At 42.1% G+C, this 25297-nt stretch overlaps 1 protein-coding gene across 5 annotated transcripts in view; it reads left to right on the plus strand.

The window, feature by feature from the left end:
• The first annotated feature begins 1052 nt into the window (after positions 1 to 1052).
• LOC311136402 (dual specificity tyrosine-phosphorylation-regulated kinase 1A-like) overlaps positions 1053 to 25297 on the plus strand; it is a 59316-nt gene continuing 35071 nt past the window's right edge. For 2 of the 5 annotated variants that reach the window (XM_084170511.1, XM_084170513.1), the window contains exon 1: positions 1053 to 1637. Coding sequence is in view for 2 of the 5 variants with exons in the window: in XM_084170509.1 (XP_084026635.1) it covers positions 1366 to 1420 (55 nt within the window). In the remaining 3 variants the exon portion in view is untranslated. The remainder of the gene's footprint in view (positions 1638 to 25297) is intronic. The other 3 variants (XM_084170509.1, XM_084170510.1, XM_084170512.1) reach the window with 2 other exon arrangements.

Consider the following 25297-nt stretch of genomic DNA (forward strand, 5'->3'; position numbering starts at 1 on the left):
AGCAACATTTCAGCAATTATTTCACTGGCATATCGGCTGCTGACTGGTCGAGTAACCTCTTCTGCCAGGAAGTCCTTCATAAGGATTAGTGACACGTCCAATAAATACATCGCCATCCAGACAGACTACAGGAACCTCTGACTGGATATAATACAGCCACCATCCACTGGAATTTTGTGCTGTATCGCCACCATCTCCCTACAACACACACGTTCATACTCTAGCCATTATCTGGCAGCATCTGGACTCACACTAGTTTGTGTCACCGCTATGCCGACCCTCTAACAGAGGTATTTCAGGCAGCATATCTGTGTTGTTACTACTACGAAAACGAACTCTTTGATCTGGGTCAACAATCCGCTCAAACATGAATGGCTTCAGTAGGTTTATTGGCTCCCTAACTAACATTATTTCATTCTCTGTAATAAACTCAATCTCAGACTCAGAGCCACTCTGTAAATTCAGCCATTTTTGGGAGTTCAAACATTTTCTCTCCTGCCAGTGACGCAACAATGCCAATATGGCGATTTACAGTACAGTTAGCTGGCGTTCTAAATCATAGTGTTTCCATTCCCCTTTAATGGAGTGTCTCGGATTTACTGACAGAATAATACGAAATGCTCTGAGACCAGGCTGCAGCTGCTCCCCTATTGAGTGACTCCCCATAGTGTCAGACCATAGACTGTTAAAATAAGTTATAGTTTTTGTATATTCAGCATTGGTGGTAAGGTAATAAATGATGGCCCAGGTGTTGTTTCACCTGTCCGGTGGTGACCCAACCGAACACATTTTCGCGTCAAGGACTTTAGCCAGAGATATTAGCGAAAGGAGTATCTCTGGTTTATCTCCCACAATCACTCCTATGACCCGCCCCCTTTCAAACGAAATTTTGATTGGCAGTTTCTATGACAACTGCGCGGTCTTTAACTGCGTCATTGGTCCATACCGGAACTTCTTCGTTTGATTGACAGTCGTCATGGTAACGTTCTTATTCAGCCTCCATTTTGTTAGCCACTTTCATTTCCCCCCCCAAATGTATCTTCCTGCTGGAATAGTAAATTCACTAATCATAGCAATGACATTTACATTGAAACCTATGCCCAGACAAAAATATGTTATTATAATGAAAGGGGGTGGATGTGCTACAACTGCGCTAACTGAGTACATTGGTTTACTGTAGTTTATATGGTCTTCCGCCGGGCCGGTTCGCTGCGCAGGTTTACAACGCGCGCCATTTTGTGACATTTACAAAAAAAGCTTTCTTCAACAAAACAGGGTCTTCAAGTTTTTAGCCGTATTTTTTTTTTTTTAAACATGCTTTGGAAGCAATGCTACTCTCGCTGAAATGGAAGTATCGACCAGCTAATGGTGTACATGCCTACATCGAAATGTTGGTTTCTCTATGGTCAGATCGAATACAGTAAGTTTCTGCTGTTGACGGTGGTGGCGAGTTGACGGAGAGGCGCTGTTGATTTGGAAACAGAATTGACATCTACTCAGAGGAGTGAGGGTTGTACGTTGGGAAATCTGGGGGCTCCATGGAGAAGAGACTGGATTCAGTAATTCGCCGTAAGGCATTGGGGATTGTAAATGAGGATATTTTTCTGGAATAGGAAGACTGACAGGCAGCGACAAAGGTAAGTTTGTACTGTCGCTCTAACTGTAGCTAGCCATACTAGCCAGTCACAACGCTAACGTTACCATTGTAATGGGCTCACACACACAAACTAGCTAGCCAACTAATGTTAGCTGGTAAATGGCCTGACCATTCAACGTTCTATAATGTTGCCTCTTTTGGTGGGAAAACGTGCACCCACATGTGACAATACGATGACAGACAGTAACGAGTAACATTAGGCCTAGTTAGCTATATGAATCGTTAATAAAATTTCTAAGTTAATGTTAACTCGCTAATGTAACTGCTTAGGCCATGTTGATGTAGTTGTTAGCTAACTTTCCCTTGCCATAGTTAACGTAAAGCTAGAAACCTAGTCTGACTCCATTCCAGTAACGTTAGGTTAGCTAACAATCTAGCTAACGTTTATTCAATGCAGCTGGCTAACATGGCTAGATATGAAAACTTAGCTAACTAGCTACAGTAGCATCTTGCCTTGAAAATGTAATTCCGTGGAAGGCAGTCTTGCTTGCTAGCTGGACCTTTGCTGTTTTAGCAAGCTACAGTAACATTAACTAGTTACGTCATAGTTGGGTAACTAACTTTAGTTTGCTAGTTCCCTAGCTAACGTTAGCTACATAGATAGTAGCGTGTAAAAACATAGTAACGTTGCTAGTTAGCTACATAGCTAGCAGTAGCGTCTGAAAACATACATTTTACATTTACATTTTAGTCATTTTAGCAGACGCTCTTATCCAGAGCGACTTACAGTTAGTGAGTGCATAGATTTTTCATAGCTAGCTAACGTTACTAAATAGCTAACCTAACGTAGCAGGCGTAAAATAAACGCCTGAAACTAGATCCCCTACATACTGGTCTTGGAGGGGGAAAAACTGTCGGGGGAGGTTCTCTTATGCACTGTTCAACCAATCCAGTAAATGTTGATGAGTTAGAATGGAGTGTGGCCTTTAAAACTTCCAAAAGCAGAAGCCGTGTCACAGAGAACGTACAACTGCATAAAGGGTTTCCTGTTTGGAGGTCTATCCAGGTGAGGGTGGGGAAGTCTTTATCAGGCAGCTACTTGGTGGATAACGGTACACCACAGGGGAGCGTGATTAGTCCTCTGTTGTTCTCAATCATGATCAATGGTGTTTACTCTCAGGTTGGATATAGGGAGGTCGTTATTTGCAGATGATGGGGCCTTATGGAAGAGGGGAAGAAATGTGCCATACATAGTCAGGAAGGTACAGGAAACAATTGATGAGGTAGAGCGGTGGGCATTAATGTGGGGATTCAGGTTCTCTGTAGAGAACTCAAAGTGTTATTTACCAGGAGGTAAAGAAACTTGGAGAGGGTGGGGGCCTTCAGGTTCCTTGGGCTATACTTTGACACTAGACTGACCTGGGCAGAACACATTGAGAGAGTGGTGGGAAAGTGTAAAAAGGTGCTAAATGTGATGCACTGTCTGACAGGGAAGGAGTGGGGGGCTGGGCGTTCCTCATTGAAGACCATGTATGTTGCATTGATCCGATCTGTAATAGACTATGGCAGTATAGAATATGGTTCGGCAGCCCGGACCTCACTGGAAAGGCTAGATGTCATACAGGGGCAAGGACTCAGAATATGTAGTGGGGCGCTTCGGACGTCCCCAGTGGCTGCATTACAGGTGGAGATCGGGGATATGCCATTGCAGATTAGGAGACAGCAGCTGGCAATGAATTATTGTGTCAACTTAAGAGGACATGGGGTGTCTCATCCTGCGAAAGGGATTTTACAGGCATGCTGGGAACATGAGCGAAGACAGAACACACGCTTTGGGTGGGTAATACCCAGGCGAAGGAGATGGGACTGTATGGAAGGGAGTTTAGTCCAACGGTAGTTATTCCTGTAAATCCACCATGGCTACTCCCGCCTCCAGTAGTTGATCTAGAAGTGTTGGAGAGACTACAGAAAGATAGGGAGGGTGTTGATCCATCTGATGTCTTTGAGACGTCTGGAAACTGTGTATCAGGATTTTGTGGCCATTTACATAGATGGTTCAAAAGATCCAAGGACAGGACGTACTGGGTCAGCATTTGTAGTGCAGGAATGTGGGAATGTGGGGTGGAAGTCAGGAAACGTATTACAGATCATCTGGCTGTATATACGGCGGAGCTGATGTCCATACTGTTGGCCTTGCAGTGGGTGGAGGAAGTCAAACAAGACAGAGTAGTTATTTGCTCTGATTCATGTGCAGTGTTAATGAGTCTCCAGTCCTTTAGCTCACGTAGCAGACAAGACCTGCTTTATGAGGTGCTACAAACCCATGGCAGGATTAAACAGATGGGTATTCAGATAAGATTTACTTGGGTCCCAGCCCATGTGGGGGTGGAGGGGAACGAGACAGTAGATGAACAGGCTAAACAAGCACTTAGTAGTGGGGCTGTTGATGTTGAAGTTTCAATGAGCAGGGCAGAGGCAAAAATACTGATATATACAGTGATGGTGCAGAGATGGCAGGAGCAGTGGAATAGAGATAATAAGGGAAGGCATTTATTTCAAGTTCAGAAGAAAGTCGGGGAGGGGAGGACGGCAGGAAGGGACAGAAGAGAGGAGGATATTTTTACAAGATTAAGGGTGGGACACAGCCAGTTGAATAAGATATTAAATGTGATAGGAAAGCATCCAACAGGAAAGTGTGATTATTGTCAGGAAACAGAGACGTGGAGCATGTATTGCTACAGTGTGGGCAGTATCAGAGGGAAAGAGAGAGGATGAGATCTAGTATGAGGGAGAAGGGGATACAGGAAATTAGTTTAAAGAGTATATTGAGTAGAACGTCATTAGATATAGTCTCAAATATTTTGTTATCTTTTTTAAGAGCAATGGGGCAGGCAGGTAGGATTTAGTTTCTCCCTGTCTCAGGCCCACACTCCAGTACAGTAGGTGGCGGTAATGCACCATAACGTTGGATGCCAACCGGCGATAAACCCCACTGACGAAGAAGTCGCATCACAGGCTCTCTATCCATTTCCCCTGAAAACTGGATCATCAGGTTGTTGGGGACTTGGCAAAGGCTACTAGATAGCTACTGTACTGTTTGTTAGCACGTCATTCTAACTTATTTAACGTTAGCTAGCTAACATTAGCAGGTCCAATTTGTGTTGATGATCTTGTAGCTTTAGTAACATGATTGATGGGGTAAGCTAGCTACAAAGAGAAACTCCACCTCAGGCAGCTGGGTTCAATAGAGAGTATACCGAAATGGCGCCGGAGAAGATGGCTGCCGTTTTACAGCCCTCTAACCAATTGTACTATCATGTGTGTTTCTTCGCATTATTTGTAGTTTATTATGTACATAATGTTTCTGCCACCGTCTCTTATGACCAAAAAGAGCTTCTGGGTATCAGGAAAGCGATTACTCACCTCGAATTGGACAAATATTTTTTCTTAAACAAGTCGGACGCGAAGGATATCCTACAGACACCCGACAAGGCCCAAATCCCTGTCATTCGCATCAGAAAGAGACAAGAGATATGGTGGACATAGGTCGGGGTGCCTTGTAAGGATCCAACGGCGAGCGAGTGAACTGCCTCTTCCATCAATCCTATTAGCCAATGTTCAATCATTTGAAAACAAATTGGAAGACCTAAGATTAAGGTTATCCTACCAACGGGACATTAAAAAATGTAATATCTTATGTTTCACCGAGCCGTGGCTGAACGACGACATGGATAACATACAGCTGGTGAGATATACGCTACATCGGCAGGATAGAACGTCTGACTCCGGTAAGACAAGGGGTGGCGGTCTGTGTATATTTGTAAACAACAGCTGGTGCATAAAATCTAATACTAAGGAAGTCTCGAGGTTTTGCTCGCCGGAGGTGGAGTATCTCATGATAATTCATCTATATTTTTCGTAGCTGTCTATTTACCACCACAAACCGATGCTGGCACTAAGATTGCACTCAATGAGCTGTATAAGGCCATAAGTAAACAGGATAACGCTCATCTAGAGGCAGCGCTCCTAGTGGCCGGGGACATTAATGCATGGAAACTTAAATCCGTTCTACCTAATTTCTACCAGCATGCTACATGTGCAACCAGAGGGGAAAAAAAACTCTAGACCACCTTTACTCCACACACAGAGACGCGTACAAAGCTCTCCCTTGCCCTCCATTTGGCAAATCTGACCATTACTCTATCCTCCCGATTCCTGCTTATAAGCAAAAACTAAAGCAGGAAGCACCAGTGACTCAGTTAATAAAAAAAGTGGTCAGATGACGCAGACGCTAAGCTACAGGACTGTTTTGCTAGCACAGACTGGAATATGTTACAGGATTCTTTGATAGCATTGAGGAGAACACCACATCAGTCACTGGCTTCATCAATAAGTGCATCGATGACGTCGTCCCCACAGTGACCGTACGTACCTACCCCAACCAGAAGCCATGGATTACAGGCAACATCCGCACTGAGCTAAAGGGTAGAGCTGCTGCTTTCAAGGAGTGGGACTCTAACCCGTATGCTTATAAGAAATCCCGCTATGCCCTCCGACGAACCATCAAACAGGCAAAGAGTCAATACAGGACTAAGATTGAACCGTACTACACCGGCTCTGACGCTCGTCGGATGTGGCAGGGCTTGAAAACTATTACAGACTACAAAGGGAAGTGCAGCCGCGAGCTCCCTAGTGACATAAGCCACCCAGACGAGCTAAATTGCTTCGAGGCAAGCAACACTGAAGCATGCATGAGAGCATCAACTGTTCTGGATGACTGTGATCACACTCTCCGTAGCCGATGTGAGTAAGACTTTTACGCAGGTCAACATTCACAAGGCCGCAAGGCCAGACGGATTACCAGGATGTGTACTCCGAGCATGTGCTGACCAACTGGCAAGTGTCTTCACTGACATTTTCAACATGTCCCTGACTGAGTCTGTAATACCAACATGTTTCAAGGAGACCACCATAGTCCCTGTGCCCAAGGACACTAAGATAACCAGCCTAAATGACTACCGACCCGTAGCACTCACGTCTGTAGCCATGAAGTGCTTTGAAAGGCTGGTCATAGCTCACATCAACACCATTATCCCAGAAACCCTAGACCCACTCCAATTTGCATACCGCCCCAACAGATCCACAGATGATGCAATCTCTATTGCACTCCACACTGCACTTTCCCACCTGGACAAGAGGAACACCTACGTGAGAATGCTATTTATTGACTACAGCTCAGTGTTCAACACCATGGTGCCCTCAAAGCTCATCACTAAGCTAAGGACCCTGGGACTAAACACCTCCCTCTGCAACTGGATCCTGGAATTCCTGACGGGCCGCCCCCAGGTGGTAAGGGTAGGTAACAACACATCTGCCACGCTGATCCTCAACACGGGGGCCCCTCAGGGGTGCGTGCTCAGTCCCCTCCTGTACTCCCTGTTCACCCATGACTGCATGACCAGGCACGACTCCAACACTATCATTAAGTTTGCCGACGACACAATAGCGGTAGGCTTGATCACCGACAACGATGAGACAGCCTATAGGGAGGAGGTCAGAGACCTGGCCGTGTGGTGCCAGGATAACAACCTCTCCCTCAACGTGATCAAGACAAAGGAGATGATTGTTGACTAGAGGAAAAAAAAAAAAACGGGTCTGTAGTGGAACAGGTTGAGAGCTTCAAGTTCCTTGGTGTTCACATCACCAACAAACTATCATGGTCCAAACACACCAATACAGTCGTGAAGAGGGCATGACAAAGCCTATAACCCCCTCAGGAGACTGAAAAGATTTGGCATGGGTCCTCAGATCCTCAAAAAGTTCTACAGCTGCACCATCGAAAGCATCCTGACTTGTTGCATCACCTCCAGGTATGGCAACTGCTCGGCCTCTGACCGCAAGGCACTACAGAGGGTAGTGTGTACGGCCCAGTACATCACTGGGGCCAAGCTTCCTGCCATCCAGGACGCTTATACCAGGCGGTGTCAGAGGAAGGCCCTCAAAAAGACTCCAGCCACCCTAGTCATAGACTGTTCTCTCTGCTACCGCACGGCAAGCGGTACCGGAGCGCCAAGTCTAGGTCCAAAAGGCTTCTACCCCCAAGCCATAAGACTCCTGAACAGCTAATCATGGCTACCCAGACTATTTGCACTGCCCCCCCCACTCCACCCCATCCCCCTCTTTTACGCCGCTGCTACTCTGTTTATTATTTATTCATAGTCGCTTTAACTCTACCCACATGTACATACAGTGGGGGAAAAAAAGTATTTAGTCAGCCACCAATTGTGCAAGTTCTCCCACTTAAAAAGATGAGAGAGGCCTGTAATTTTCATCATAGGTACACGTCAACTATGACAGACAAATTGAGGAAAAAAAATCCAGAAAATCACATTGTAGGATTTTTAATGAATTTATTTGCAAATTATGGTGGAAAATAAGTATTTGGTCACCTACAAACAAGCAAGATTTCTGGCTCTCACAGACCTGTAACTTCTTCTTTAAGAGGCTCTTGTGTCCTCCACTCGTTACCTGTATTAATGGCACCTGTTTGAACTTGTTATCAGTATAAAAGACACCTGTCCACAACCTCAAACAGTCACACTCCAAACTCCACTATGGCCAAGACCAAAGAGCTGTCAAAGGACACCAGAAACACAATTGTAGACCTGCACCAGGCTGGGAAGACTGAATCTGCAATAGGTAAGCAGCTTGGTTTGAAGAAATCAACTGTGGGAGCAATTATTAGGAAATGGAAGACATACAAGACCACTGATAATCTCCCTCGATCTGGGGCTCCACGCAAGATCTCACCCCGTGGGGTCAAAATGATCACAAGAACGGTGAGCAAAAATCCCAGAACCACACGGGGGGACCTAGGGAATGACCTGCAGAGAGCTGGGACCAAAGTAACAAAGCCTACCATCAGTAACACACAACGCCGCCAGGGACTCAAATCATGCAGTGCCAGACGTGTCCCCCTGTTTAAGCCAGTACATGTCCAGGCCCGTCTGAAGTTTGCTAGAGTGCATTTGGATGATCCAGAAGAGGATTGGGAGAATGTCATATGGTCAGATGAAACCAAAATAGAACTTTTTTGTTCAAACTAAACTCGTCGTGTTTGGAGGACAAAGAATGCTGAGTTGCATCCAAAGAACACCAAACCTACTGTGAAGCATGGGGGTGGAAACATCATGCTTTGGGGCTGTTTTTCTGCAAAGGGACCTGGACGACTGATCCGTGTAAAGGAAAGAATGAATGGGGCCATGTATCGTGAGATTTTGAGTGAAAACCTCCTTCCATCAGCAAGGGCATTGAAGATGAAACGTGGCTGGGTCTTTCAGCATGACAATGATCCCAAACACACCGCCCGGGCAACGAAGGAGTGGTTTCCTAAGAAGCATTTCAAGGTTCTGGAGTGGCCTAGCCAGTCTCCAGATCTCAACCCCATAGAAAATCTTTGGAGGGAGTTGAAAGTCCGTGTTGCCCAGCGTCAGCCCCAAAACATCACTGCTCTAGAGGAGATCTGCATGGAGGAATGGGCCAAAATACCAGCAACAGTGTGTGAAAACCTTGTGAAGACTTACAGAAAACGTTTGACCTGTCTCATTGCCAACAAAGGGTATATAACAAAGTATTGAGAAACTTTTGTTATTGACCAAATACTTATTTTCCACCATAATTTGCAAATAAATTCATTAAAAATCCTACAATGTGATTTTCTGGATTTTTTTCCCTCATTTTGTCTGTCATAGTTGACGTGTACCTATGATGAAAATTAGAGGCCTCTCCCATCTTTTTAAGTGGGAGAACTTGCACAATTGGTGGCTGACTAAATACTTTTTTTCCCCACTGTATTACCTCAATTACCTCGACTTGCCGGTGCCCCCGCACATTGACTCTGTACGGGTACCCCCCTGTATATAGCCTCCGTACTGTTATTTTATTTTATTTCTGCTCTTTAGTAATTTGCTTTTATTTTTTACTTAACACTTTTTTAAAATTTATTTTTTATTTAAAAAACTGCATAGTTGGTTATGGGCTTGTAAGTAAGCATTTCACTGTAATGTCTACACCTGTTGTATTCGGCGCATGTGGCAAATAAAATTTGAATTGATTTGATGTTGCCTTCCAGCTAGCAAACATACTAACATTACCTGACTTGACAAGTTGTCTGTTGCCAAAGAGATGAGGGCATGGATTGATATCCAGCTAACAGCTAGCCATTAGGATGGGGAGCTTATCCACTTCAACACATTCATTATTGATACTGTGTTATCAACTAGCTAACTAAATTAACTTGGCCTGTAATGCTAGCAAGAGAGTGAATGTTCATCACCCTGCCCCTCGATAGCTTAAGTTTGCATCCTTGGCATCCGATAGCTTGGAGCCTTCTAAAGCTAGCTAACTAGATGAGCGCGTATGTAAGTACACTTTACTTTTTTTTTAACTAACAGTAACTAGGTCAGTACTGGTTAGAGTTGGGTGTGTTCATAAGCACAGTTGAATGCTAATATGCTTATGTTGACCTAGTGTGTCTGGTGATGGAGTTGGCTAGCCAACATGTTGACCCAAGTGTAATGGTCATGGTTCAGTTGGGCTGATGGTAGCCACTGACTTGGTTATTTAATAATTGAATTTGAATGAGGAATTTTGCAGCTGACACGAACAGTTGAATTTAAGTTCCACATCACAGTATGTGATACACTTGTTGACAAAAGTATTCACTGACTGAAGCATCAAGTTCAGTGGGGGAAACTAAACAAACCAACTAATTTGAGAACTCGCACGAGAGGTAGACCACCTCTGCTGTCATGCAAGTACCCATGACTTTGTGAATGAAATTTATACAAAGCAGGCACTAGTATATTTTTGATGGTCAAATAACAGAGTTTTTGGAGAGAGCTTGATGGCTTTTTTTGTTGATCAATTCAGAAATTGAACGGTTTTAGGACAATATAACTTGTGTAAATTCCACCTCTTCAAAGGTCTTGGAGAAGGTCCATATTTTAAATGGAGGCTAGGCCAGGATGAACAGTCAACTGATCATTGCTATGTAGTAGCACATGCTCAACAGGAGAAGTTTTCAGTTCGTAGTCACTCTCTTGGTCTCTTTTAGTACATTATATCATATCAACCTCATGGTTAAATCAGTGAGTTGGTAACTTAGGCCTAATATAACAGCTACAAGAGTCATTCACAGCAATAGCAAAGCACCTTTCTTTTATAGTAAAGTTTGCAAATGGTATGCATAGATCTCAGGTTGGCCTTAGTTTGAAGTTTAACTGGTGGGTCAATCAGAGTTGTCTTGTAAAGCTTTAGGCTAGGCCTAATTGTATTGAAAGGGGCTTCTGGTTTAGTCATGACATGGTTGGTTCCTTGGAAACAGAATTACCTCAGGGACACATTCTTTATCTAGGCTACTTATAGAAAACTTCCATGCTGAGTGTACTTTACAATAAGCATTTGCGTTCTCCCTGTCTTTTACTTTAATCACAGTGGCAAACTCCTCAACAAGTGATTATATGGTCTTAAGATTCCTGCCAGTAATTTCTATGCTGGTTCATATTTGACTCTGTTTTTGGCTGTGTATGGGTAATAGCCATGGAAAAAGAAACTGAAAGTAAAAATAGCAATTTTCAACACGTGTCTAATAAACATTAGGCCTATATTCAATGTTAATGAGATCAGTGTGTGCACGTACACGGATGTTGATGGAAATGTTGCTGCAGCAACTTTGGAATGATTTTCAAACAGTATTTTCCCCATATCATAATCGGTTGAGATTCCATGACTATCTCTGTAATGGAATGTCTATATTTACCGTAGAATACGCTATGAAAGTGACATGGCAAGTAGCCTTGTAGTTTTTGAACTTTTGTAGGCTTCTTGAATTGTCTTCAATGGGCAAAAACAACTTAAAGGTCCAATGCAGCCATTTTATTTCTATGAAATCATTTCTGGGTCATCAATGAAGTACCTTATTGTGATTGTTTTCAATTAAAGGGATACTTTGGGATTTTGGCAATTCCCTTTATTTACTTCCCCAGAGTCAGATGAACTTGTCGATACCATTTTATGTGTCTGTGTCCAGTATGAAGGAAGTTAGAGGTAGTTTCGTGAGCCAATGCTAACTAGCGTTAGGGCAATGACTGGAAGTCTGTGGGTATCTACTAGCATGCTAGACTTCCAGTCATTGCGCTTACGCTTGTTAGAAATTGCACTAGTTAGCAACTTCCTTCAAACTGCACACAGAGACATAAAAAATGATATCCTCGAGTTCATCTGACTAAGGGCCGCGGTAAACGGCAATTGAAGCGCAAGACAATCTGCCTATCGTGTTTAGAGACCAGCGGTCCCGATTGATGTCAGCTTGAATGTTGTTCTAAAACAAAAAAATTGGTTTGTTGACAAGATGAAAGATGCTCATTGTCATTCGGGGCGGCCACTCAAGACTTCATCTCACAGGAGTGAGTGCCACGAACTGCGCCGCTTGCGTTTTTGGCGCCCGCCGCCCTGCTCCCACTGAAGTCTGAGACCTTCGGCACTTCTCTAAGCGCCTTAAGAAGGTAAGATCGAGTCCTTCTATTGTTTTTGAACAAATATTTTGGCACCCTGAATAAAGCCAACTTATCATCTGACCATATGCTGAGATTTCTTTAGTCTCTATCAGCAAAAAAAAAAATCACTCCTGTAGCTCAGTTGGTAGAGCATGGCGCTTGCAACGCCAGGGTTGTGGGTTCGTTTCCCACGGGGGGCCAGTATGGAAAATGTATGCACTCACTAACTTTAAGTCGCTCTGGATAAGAGCGTCTGCTAAATGACTAAAATGTAAACATGTTTTTAGCATAGCCTTTTACACCCTTCCTGGCTTACCCCTACTAGCTAACCACTAGCAGCCTTGAAACATAATTTATTAGCAGTTCAGCATATCTGCAATTCTTTTACTGTTACACAAAATCAAGATAAACCTTTTACCATCATAGTAAACATTGTTTATAGAGTTTCAAACTGGCTAAAACGTTGTTGTTGTCCGATGGTAGCTATAGCTAGACACATGCTAACCTGAGTGCTACTACTAGCAGCACTAAATCTAGGTATAATGGCTAACACAAACATTGGCTGCCATGATATCCTGCAAGTTATATCGGCCAATAACGCAAAAATAAAGACCCCTTGAAATAAACAATGACATTAATCCAATTGGTATTTGACCATTCATTTCTGCAAGATGTGCAGTATTCTGTTGATGGAGTTGTTGTAGTTAGCTTGCTAGATCTGTGTGAGTGGGCCATTTTTTGTTTTGCATGGCCCAGTGCACTTAGATAGCTATCTTTGTTTTTTTAACATAACTCTTTGGGCACTGTATTACCTACTTACTAGATTCACATCCATTATCAAAGCCGCCCGCAGTGGTGCTGTAACGCCGGTGGTGTCAGTGGAGTTTGAGCCTACCTTGACTGACTGTGGGCACAGAACCAGTTTTTAGCCTCCGCTTCTTCCACTGTTGGTAGCCATCGCAGTCGTTGGGGACAAAGTGAGGCCTGCATATTACTGAAGTGCCAGGGGTTCCCCCTGACCCAGTCTGCCCGAAGCGGTACGACTTTCTTCCCAGCTTCTCGAATTTCGACCAAACATGCATGCCGCTAAACAGTGAGCTGACACTACCACCAGGCCGTTCCTTTCTTGACGTCAAAGCTGCAATGTATCATTGCAAGTGTTGTAGTACTCGAGTCCAGGACTCAGACTCGAGTCCCGATTTTTCATGACCTGTGACTCGCCTTGGACTCGACCATTGGTGACTCGGACTCGCCTTCTCGACCATTAGTGACTTGGACTCAGACTCGCCTTCCTGTGAGTTGTATTTGCACTTGGACTGTATAGGCTACTATGATAATCAGAATATTAGCCGCACTGGGTGCACAGAGCAGCAAGGGTTTTGTTCTCTAGCAGTGGGAAGGATGCGCCACACTGGGGTCATTGTCCATTTGGATGACCCGTTTGCGACCAAGCTTTAACTTCCTGACTGATGTCTTGAGATGTTGCTTCAATATATCCACATCATTTTCCTTCCTCATGATGTCATCTATTTTGTGAAGTGCACCAGTCCCTCCTGCAGCAAAGCACCCCCATAGCATAATGCTGCCACCCCCGTGCTTCACGGTTGGGATGGTGTTCTTCTGAAAATTGCTCCCAAGGATGAACCAGACTTTTTTCTGAGGTCTTGGCTGATTTTCATTTGATTTTCGCATCATGTCAAGCAAAGAGGCACTGAGTTTGAAGGTAGGCCTTAAAATACATCCACAGGTACACCTCCAATTGACTCAAATTATGTCAGAAGCTTCTAAAGCCATGATATAATTTTCTGGAATTTTCCAAGCTGTTTAAAGGCACAGTCAACTTAGTGTATGTAAACTTCTGACCCACTGGAATTGTGATACAGTGAATTATAAGTGAAATAATCTGTCTGTAAACAATTGTTGGAAAAATTACTTGTCATGCACAAAGTAGATGTCCTAACCGACTTCCCTAAACTATAGTTTGTTAACAAGAAATGTGTGGAGTGGTTGAAAAACAAGTTTTAATGACTCCAACCCAAGTGTATGTAAACTTCCGACTTGAACTGTATTTAGCCTAGGTATAACTTCACAAGATTATTGCTGACTGTTTGAAATGCAGTGTATTTGACCTTTAATTTGACCTGAAAAAAAGAGAAACATAAAAAAACATAAACAAATCGAGATATATATTGTGAATCGCCCATCAGTTTGAAAACATTGAGATATGATTTGAAGGTTATATCGCCCAGCCCTCCACACAGCAAGCGATGAGTGTGTGGGCAGACAGACAGGCAGGCTCCGCTCCGGCTCCAGTTCCAAACATAGGCTATACATCGCGCAAGCGACTGTAACCACCAGTCCCTGTAACCACCAGTCCCTGTAACCACCAGTCCCTGTAACCACCAGTCCCTGTAACCACCAGTCCCTGTAACCACCAGTCCCTGTAACCACCAGTCCCTGTAACCACCAGTCACCAGCCTACTATTTAGATTTGCCTGGTTAAAAGAGCAGTGCAGTTAACTTGTTTTTCCTGTATATATAAAAAAAAAAGATATTTCCTAGGGCTGACCCCATTTAGGCGAATGGTTGGTCGATTTATTTTACTTTTATTTTATTTTTTGTGGAGCTGTAACAAATCGTTTTTTTATGGCACACGAGACACAGAAATGTTTTCATTAGATGACAACAGACAGAAGTGCAACGCTATTTGGCTAGCAGCCACACAAAAGTAAATTAGCTTACAATGGAAAATAAAGTTTTTATTTTGCTAAATTGATGCATGGCCATCATATTTCTAATGTTTATCATAGCAAGAATGTAGCAACTACATTTCCTATTGTTTTGCTTGAAGTTAATCTTGCATTTTAACCTTCTACTGGAGAAAAACTACACCCCCCCCCCCCCCCTCAAAAAAGAAGGAAAGAAAGGAGAATAGCCTACACATCAGTCTGCCACTGTCTGGTGATCCAATGATGAGAGCAAATATATTTCATCCGGGTGGAGAAGTGCAACTGAAGCACGAAATTACTCCATTTACATTAATGATTTGGAGAGAACCCTGACTGAAGTCGAGCAGAATTTACAATAAGAAGTATTTTAGATCTGCGTTTACAAAACACAAAACATATCTTTCCTTTTATGCGTGAAAAATGCAGAATCCTGCCTTAACGTGACCCCTGCTTGCTGTTCGGTCATCAATCAAAGCACAGTAAATAGCTTATGTGCCCTGACTCAATTATTCCAACAGTTCACCCAAGTGTTTTGATCTAAATCGCAAATCAAATCGCAATTGCAAAATGTGGGTAAAAATAAGATCTCTCTATTTTATTGTATTATTATTATTTTGGCCAATATCATGCAACCCTACGTGGCAGTGTAGAAATTATCTCAAATGAGTACAGAAAGGGATGAACAGTGTAAAACAATCAGAATGGAGAAAACTCCATTGAAATCACTTAGAATGTATGTGTGGAAACCCTAGGGTCACTCACTACTCATAAAGCAAATTTAGAATTTGTATTATTCAAAAACATAAAATACAATCAAACTCCTTGTAAAAAATGTCAGCGTAGAGCCATGAACTATAATAATAAATATGCCGTATCACTCAGCATTTTGTGACAGGGCAGGTGCTTTGTTGTTTCTTGATGTTCAGTTGTAGAACTTCATCTGTTTTTAAGAATTTTTCTTCCACTTTGACATTAGAGTATTTTGTGTAGATCGTTGACCAAAAATGACTATTACATCCATTTGAATCCCACTTTGTAACAAAACAAAAAGGGGAAAAAGTCAAGGGGTGTGAATATTTTCTTACTTTCTGGCTCTTGGTTAAAAGAATCTGGCACAAAAATTAAATTGAATTGAGCAATTTACCACATTACTTCTTACTAGTAATACATTTCTTGTTTTATAAACATTACAAAGCATGCTCATCTGTTTTTGGTGTAGTTATGGTGAAAAACAGTTTTTCTCTCATTCAAGTTGCGTTTTAAATGAAGGCATTTTATTTTCATAGTACATTTAGCCCTTCAGTTAGTCCTGACAATGGTAGCCTATGGTATTTTTCCCACTACAAATAGCCTAGTGATAACACTTTTATAACACAGATCAATGCAAAATACTCACCAGAAAACGTGTTTGAAACAGAATAATTTCTATCATGGTGATCCTCAGACTTCTCTTTCACTGTTGCTGACTGTTAGCCAAAAACTACTGGAGAATAGTAGTGAAAAAACAACCACGCACTGTCAGCTGTTGTGGTACCGGTATTTGCGTCATTCTGATTGGTCAAGAGATCCAAGAGCAATTATTTTATTTAGACTATCCGGATATCTGTAAAAATGTCATATTATTTGAATAATTAAATAATTAAAAATGGCCATCTCTACTAGATATTAGGGATGTGACAAATGGGCAATGTAGCTTAACATTTAAAGTGCCAGCTTCAGAAGCTGCATTCCTTTACAGACAAGTAAAATGCCCGTTAAATCTCCAGAGAAGGTTTTGTGTCTGCATTTAAAAAGCTGTACTGTAGCCTACCCTAACAGACAAACATGACATAGCAAAGGTGCTTTCAAGGGGCCACATTCCATTATGTCTGAAAAGGGTAATCGATACAGGCTACCGGTACCCTACTGTAATTTCATATTATGAGACAAAAATACCCCCACCCACGAAGAGTACCCTGTGCTCGCAAGACTGGCCCGAAGAGTCCTCTGTATCCCGGTAATACCGGTGCCATGAATAGTCTAAGACAGTGGTCACCAACCTTTTCTGAGTCAAGATCACTTTTGCAGTCAAAAAGCAAGCTGAGATCTACCGCTCAGATTTATTTTTTTTAACTTAAAAAAATGGGAACAAATCAAACCTGTCGCACAATTTCTGAGCGAATATTGCATTAACATACGGCCTCCTTTCCAGACTAGTGTGGTCACAGCTCTCCCTGCGCTGAGAGTCACGTGGGTTGCGTCAGCCAGGCTAACTTTTTAGCATGATAAAAAAATCAATGGTTTGTGATACAAATGTGAAAAGCAGTCAAACATCCTTCCTACCAGTCAGAGTATGTGAGCGGTTGAGCAGTCGGAAATCCCACTCATCCCACATGGTGTGGTCTTTGCGCATGCTCCGTCGCTCAATTACCTTTCCCCGCTCCAGCGCTCACAGGGAAAAAAAACTGCTGCTCCATTCATTTTTTGTTTAAAAATATCATTTAACAAACACCCCATCTACTTTTGACTATATACCTTTTGGTTTTGAAGTAGGCTATCCTAAGAAGCTTCAACATTTCAATATGTCGTAGGCTATTAAACAAGGACCTACCTGAAGATATGCTGCCGCTGTGTTAAAAAACAAATACATTTTTCTTTTATATATTGATGATCAGATGGCTCTGTTGCGCTCTCACGCTTAGACTCCTCTTTTGTTAACAATAGCCTATATAGAAATCAAAAGGTCTCTGGTGCTGCTGCATGGGCGAATTCGTTGTTTTGCTATCAATTAAACAGGCTGTGTGACCTATTTCTCTGCGCATTAGTGGTAGGGTTGGCTAAATAAATGCAACAGAATAGGCCTAATTAAAAGAACAGTGATGAAGGAAATGAAAAATGCTGGCAGAGCATGCCCAGAGCTAGTGGCTGAGCGGTACCAGAGTGAAATTGGAGTGAAACGCTCCACACTCCAGCCAAGCTCTACTCCTCGCGCCACTCCAGCTACCCTCCACTCCCATCCTCTGCTCCCAATAAAGTTTATATGTGATAATTGCCAGAACAATCTGAGATACCCTAAAATATTTTCTTCCTTGTTTACTACATGGGGTTTGTAGGTGTTTTTGTTTATAATAGAAGACTTTGATTAAACTGAACCAAGGTGTACAGGGCTGTGGCAATTCATGTGACCGGGCAAGGGTGGGACGCCCTGCCCAAATCGAACAGTAATATGCTCCACTGGGTCATTGTCAACAAGGCAGCAGCATGGATTGCTCAGAAACAAACGTATTTTCCATAAGATTTACAGTGCCTTCAGAAAGTATTCATACCCCTTGACTTATTCCACATTTTTTGTTACAGCCTGAATTCGGCGGCAGGTAGCTTAAGTGGTTAAGAGCGTTGTGCTCGACAGATTTTTCACCTAGTCAGCTCTGGGATTAGAACCAGCGACCTTTCGGTTACTGGTTCTAATCCCAGAGCTGACTAGGTGAAAAATCTGTCGATGTGCCCTTGAGCAAGGCACTTAACCCTAATTGCTCATGTAAGTCGCTCTGGATAAGAGTGTCTGCTAAATGATATAAAATATTCAAAATGGATTCAATGTATTTTTTTCTCACCCATTTACACAAAATACCCCATAATGAAAGTGAATACATGTTTTTAGAAATGTTTGCTAATTTATTGAAAATGAAATACAGAAATGTAATTTACATACAGTACCAGTCAAAAGTTTGGAAACACCTACTCATTCAAGGGTTTTTCTTAATTTTTTACTACTTTCTACATTGTAGAATAATAGTGAAGACATCAAAACTATGAAATAACACAAATGGAATCATGTAGTAACCAAAAAAGTTTTAAACAAATCAAAATATATTTTATATTTGAGATTCTTCAAATAGCCACCCTTTGACTTGATGACAGCTTTGCACACTCTTGGCATTCTCTCAACCAGCTTCACCTGGAATGCTTTTCCAACAGTCTTGAAGGAGTTCCCACATATGCTGAGCACTTGTTGGCTGCTTTTCCTTCACTCTGCCGTCCGACTCATCCCAAAACATCTGAATTGGGTTGAGGTCGGGGGATTATTGAGGCCAGGTCATCTGATGCAGCACTCCATCACTCTCCTTCTTGGTAAAATAGCCCTTACACAGCCTGGAGGTATGTTTTTTTATTTTAATTTTTTTGTTTTTTTTTCCACCTTTATTTAACCAGGTAAACCAGTTGAGAACAAGTTCTCATTTACAACTGCGACCTGGCCAAGATAAAGCAAAGCAGTGCGATAAAAACAACAACACAGAGTTACATATGGGGTAAAACAAAACAAAGTCAAAAATACAACAGAAATACATATAATATACAGTGTGTGCAAATTTAGCAAGTTATGGAGGTAAGGCAATAAAATAGGCTATAGTGCAAAATAATTACAATTAGTATTAACACTGGAATGATAGATGTGCAAGAGATGATGTGCAAATAGAGATACTGGGGTACAAATGAGCAAAATAAATAACAATATAGGGATGAGGTAGTTGGGCGGGCTAATTTCAGATGTTGGGTCATTGTCCTGTTGAAAAACAAATTTATAGTCCCACTAAGCCCAAACCAGATGGGATGGCATATTGCTGCAGAATGCTGTGGTAGCCATGCTGGTTAGTGTGCCTTGAATTCTAAATAAATCACAAACAGTGTCACCAGCAAAGCACCCCCACACCATAACACCACCTCCTCCATGCTTTATGGTGGGAAATACACATGCCGAGATCATCAGTTCACCCACACCACTTCTCACAAAGACACAGCGGTTTGAACCGAAAATCTCCAATTTGGACTCCAGACCAAAGGACACATTTCCACGGGTCTAATGTCCATTACTCGTGTTTCTTGGCCCAAGCAGGTCTCTTCTTCTTATTGGTGTCCTTTAGTAGTGGTTTCTTTGCAGCAATTCGACCATGAAGGCCTGATTCACACAGTCCCCTCGGAACAGTTGATGTTGATGTGTCTGTTACTTGAACTCTGTGAATAATTTATTTGGGCTGCAATTTCTAAGGCTGGTAACTCTAATGAACTTATCCTCTGAAGCAGAGGTAACTCTGGGTCTTCCATTCCTGTGGCGGTCCTCATGAGAGCCAGTTTCATCATAGCGCTTGATTGTTTTTACAACTACACTTGCAGAAACTTTCAAAGTTATTGAAATGTTCCGTATTGACTGACCTTCATGTCTTAAAGTAATGATGGTCTGTTGTTTCTCTTTGCTTATTTGAGCTGTTCTTGGACTTGGTCTTTTACCAGATAGGGCTATCTTCTGTATACCCCCCACCTTGTCACAACACAACTGATTGTCTCAAAGGCATTAAGAAGGAAATAAATTCCACAAATTAACTTTTAAGAAGGCACACTTGTTAATGGAAATGCATTCCAGGTGACTACCTCATGAATCTCAAATATAACATAATATTTTGATTTGTTTAACACTTTTTTGGTTACTACATGATTCCATATGTGTTATTTCATAGTTTTGATGTCTTCACTATTATCCTACAGTGTAGAAAACAGTAAAAATAAAGAGAACCCCTGGAATCAGTAGGTGTGTCCAAACTTTTGACTGGTACTGTAGGTATTCATACTTTGTAGAAGCACCTTTGGCAGCCATTACAGCTGTGAGTTTTCTAGGTAAGTCCCTAAGAGCTTTCCACACCAGGTTTGTGCAACATTTGCCCATTATTCTTTTCAAAATTCTTCAAGAGCTGTCAAATTGGTTGTTGATCATTGCTAGACAACAATTTTCATGTCTTGACATAGATATTCAAGTAGAATTAAGTCAAAACTGTAACTTGGCCACTCAGGAACATTCACTGTCTTCTTGGTAAGCAACTCCAGTGTAGATTTGGCCCTGTGTTTTAGGTTATTGTCTTGCTGAAAGGTGAATTAATCTTCCAGTGTCTATTGGAAAGCAGACAACCAGGTTTTCCGCTAGGATTTTGCCTGTGCTTACCTCTATTTTCTTAGTAAAAGAACATTGATCCCTTTTTAACATTTTAACCAGTCTTCTCCTGAGATTAGTCTTATTTACAGTTATATATGAATTCCAACTGTGATGTTTGTTTTTCAAATTAAGTAAATAGCCCACATCTTGAAAAATAAATGAAAGGTTCAATTAAAAAAGAAAAGGGTTAAATCAGTGTTAAGGGTAATGTATTTGTTGTTTTACATAGCCTTCAATGTATTTAAAATTATTAGGTAGGGCCCTATAAAATCAGTTAGATATTTTGCCAAATTCCATTTTCTCTGTTTTGTTTTCCAGGTTTCCTTTTCACCCAGTAAAAAAAACAAAAAACAAAAAACATTTGATGTTCTTAGTCCACAACAATGCTTAAACCACATCAGGAAACCACTTTTGAGGTCTGGGAAAAATCTGAGAAATTTAGATTTTGGGGTGTAGTTACCCTTTTAATTCAAGTGTGCACCTAGCAAGAGGTGCTTGTTTAGCTGTGTTTCTGTAGCACACATGATGGTAGAGTTTTTCAAAATAAATACCCACTGGATTGGTGAAAATATTCATGATATCATTCTGCCAGGTAAGCATAGGCTACTTTGTAGTTAACATTTAATTGAGAAGGTTTTTGGGAACCCTATCAGAAGACTGTTTTCATTAGCATCATCGCGAATGGCTACACAGTGGTAGACGCACGTACCGCACACACAGACAGGCATTCTCGTTGCCTCTTCAGAAAGTTGAAGGAAATACGAATCACTGATTCATTCTGTTCATGTCTTATGATAAACTTGGGCAAATTTTTGAATATTGTTGAATTCTGTTTTAATGCTCATGAGGATGTGGCATGTTTGCGACACTGCTATTTCGAATCTTAGCAGTGTCCATTTCATCCCTTCGTTTAAGCCACTGCAACAGTTGTTTAAAAATGTTGACTGGCAAAAGATATGTTATAGCATGCCTGTCAACTGCCTATAGCAAAAGTTTGATATGTCAAGTGTGGCCAGGTTTGTGTACTTTGCTGTCTGAGGTATACCCAGAGCAATGACCTTCAAATGCTATATGTGGTATGCCCATTATTATCAATAATGGAGGAGCAAGTGGGGATTTTGAACATACAGTGCCTTGCAAAAGAATTCATCCCCCTTGGCGTTTTTCCTATTTTGTTGCATTACAACCTGTAATTTAAATTGATTTTTATTTGGATTTCATGTAATGGACATACACAAAATAGTCCAAAGTGGTGAAGTGAAATGAAAAAAATAACTTGTTTCAAAAAATTCTGAAAGATTAACAATGGAAAAGTGGTGCGTGCATATATATTCACCTCCTTTGCTATGAAGCCCCTAAATAACCTCTTGGGCAACCAATTACCTTCAGAAGTCACATAATTAGTTAAATAAAGTCCACCTGTTCTGAAAGGCCCCAGAGTCTGCAACACCACTAAGCAAGGGGCACCACCAAGCAAGTGGCACCATGAAGACCAAGGAGCTCTCCAAACAGGTCAGGGACAAAGTTGTGGAGAAGTACAGATCAGGGTTGGGTTATAAAAAAATATCAGAAACTTTGAACATCCCACAGAGCACCATTAAATCCATTATAAAAAAATGGAAAGAATATGTCACCACAACAACCTGCCAAGAGAGGGCCGCCCACCAAAACTCACGGACCAGGCAAGGAGGGCAGTAATCAGAGGCAACAAAGAGACCAAAGATAACCCTGAAGGAGCTGCAAAGCTCCACAGTGGAGATTGGAGTATCTGTCCATATGACCACTTTAATTCGTACACTCCACAGAGCTGGGCTTTACGGAAGAGTGGCCAGAAAAAAGCCATTGCTTAATTTAAAAAATAAGCAAACACGTTTGGTGTTCGCCAAAATGCATGTGGGAGACTCCCCAAACATATGGAAGAAGGTACTCTGGTCAGATGAGACTAAAATTGAGCTTTTTGGCCACCAAGGCAAGGCTATATCTGGTGCAAACCCAACACCTCATCACCCCGAGAACACCATCCCCACAGTGAAGCATGGTGGTGGCAGCATCATGCTGTGGGGATGTTTTTCATCGGCGGGGACTGGGAAACTTGAAGGAATGATGGATGTGGCTAAATATAGGGAAATTGTTGCGGAAAACCTGTTTCAGTCTTCCAGAGATTTGAGACTGGGACGGAGGTTCACCTTCCAGCAGGACAATGACCCTAAGCATACTGCTAAAGCAACACTCGAGTGCTTTAAGGGGAAACATTTAAATGTCTTGGAATGGCCTAGTCAAAGCCCAGACCTCAATCCAATTGAGAATCTGTGGTATGACTTAAAGATTGCTGTACACCAGCGGAACCCATCCAACTTGAAGGAGCTGGAGCAGTTTTGCCTTGAAGAATGGGCAAAAATCCCAGTGGCTAGATGTGCCAAGCTTATAGAGACATACCCCAAGTGACTTGCAGTTGTAATTGCTGCAAAAGGTGGCTCTACAAAGTATTGACTTTGGGGGGGTTAATAGTTATGCACGCTCAAGTTTTCTGTTTTTTTGTCTTATTTCTTGTTTGTTTCACACCCAAAAATATTTTGCATCTTCAAAGTGGTAGGCATGTTGTGTAAATCAAATGATACAAACCCCCCAAAAATCAATTTTAATTCCAGGTTGTAAGGCAACAAAATAGGAAAAATGCCAAGGGGGGTGAATACTTTCGCAAGCCACTGTATTCCAGTTGTCTGTCCACGAGAGATGACGTGTTTGGTAGCGAGACCGAGCCCAAGACAGACGGTCAGAGTAGAAAGATAATACGATTGAAAAGCAACGTGAACCAACCTCCATCCACAGCTAATGTGATATATGAAGAGGATAAAGATTTTTGTCAGAATATGTTTAGCTGGTTAATTCGCATATAATTTTTTCATCCAATGCCTAGGGCCCTATAAAATCCGGAATCACGGAATCCAGACCTTAAAACGGAATTCAACAATATTCAAAAATGTATTGAACTTATTAGTAGGAAATCAACTAAATGTATTGAATTTATTAGAAAATGATTTAATTTTGGCCAAGATTATGATAAGACATGAAGAAATGCATAAGCGATTTGTATTTTCCTCCCAACTTTCTGAAGAGGCAATGGCGCGGGAATGCCCCTGTCTGTGTGTGTTTGTCTACTACTTTGTGTAGCCGTTAGCGATGGTGCTAATGACAACCATCTTCTGGTAGGTGGAAAGGCTTTCCCAAAAACCTCAATTAAATGTTAACCATAAAAGTCTATGCCTACCTGGAAGAATGATATCATGATTATTTGTATCAATCCAGTGGTGATTTGTTTAGTGAACTCTGCAATAAAGGGTGCTACAGAAACGTGCTAACCAAGCAAGTTTCTTGCTGGTGAGCAGACTGCACACTTGAATTTAAGGGTATCTACACCCAAAAATGAAAACTTTTTCGATTTTTCCCAGAACTCAAAAGTTGTCCGATGATGTGGTGTAAGCATTGTTGTGGACTTAGAACATCCAATTTTGTTAGATTTTTCTATTTTTTTAAAGTGATTTTCGGAGGGAAAACATGAACAACAGGACAAAAATCTGAAACCTGGAAAAACAAAACAGCTAACTTAATGCAACATCCGCACTGAGCTAAAGGGTAGAGCTGCCGCTTTCAAGGAGCGGGACGCTAACCCGGACGCTTATAAGAAATCCCGCTATGCCCTCCGACGAACCATCAAACAGGCAAAGAGTCAATACAGGACTAAGATTGAATCGTACTACACCGGCTCTGACGCTCGTCGGATGTGGCAGGGCTTGAAAACTATTACAGACTACAAAGGGAAGCACAGCCGCAAGCTGCCCAGTGACACAAGACTTACAGACGAGCTAAACCACTTCAATGCTCGCTTCGAGGCAAGCAAAACTGAAGAATGCATGAGAGCACCAGCTGTTCCGGATGACAATGTGATCACGCTCTCCGTAGCCAATGTGAGTAAGACTTTTAAGCAACATTCACAAGGCCACAGGGCCAGACGGATTACCAGGACGTGTACTCCGAGCATGTGCTGACCAACTGGCAAGTGTCTTCACTGACATTTTCAACATGTCCCTGACTGAGTCTGTAATACCAACATGTTTCAAGCAGACCACCATAATCCCCGTGCCCAAGGACACTAAGATAACCTGCCTAAATGACTACCGACCCGTAGCACTGACGTCTGTAGCCATGAAGTGCTTTGAAAGGCTGGTCATGGCTCACATCAACACCATTATCCCAGAAACCCTAGACCCACTCCAATTTGCATACCGCCCCAACAGATCCACAGATGATGCAATCTCTATTGCACTCCACACTGCACTTTCCCACCTGGACAAGAGGAACACCTACGTGAGAATGCTATTCATTGACTACAGCTCAGCATTCAACACCATAGTGCCCTCAAAGCTCATCACTATGCTAAGGATCCTGGGACTAA

The sequence above is a fragment of the Coregonus lavaretus genome (assembly GCF_964263955.1).
Source record: "Coregonus lavaretus genome assembly, chromosome: 10".
Lineage (NCBI taxonomy): Eukaryota > Metazoa > Chordata > Actinopteri > Salmoniformes > Salmonidae > Coregonus > Coregonus lavaretus.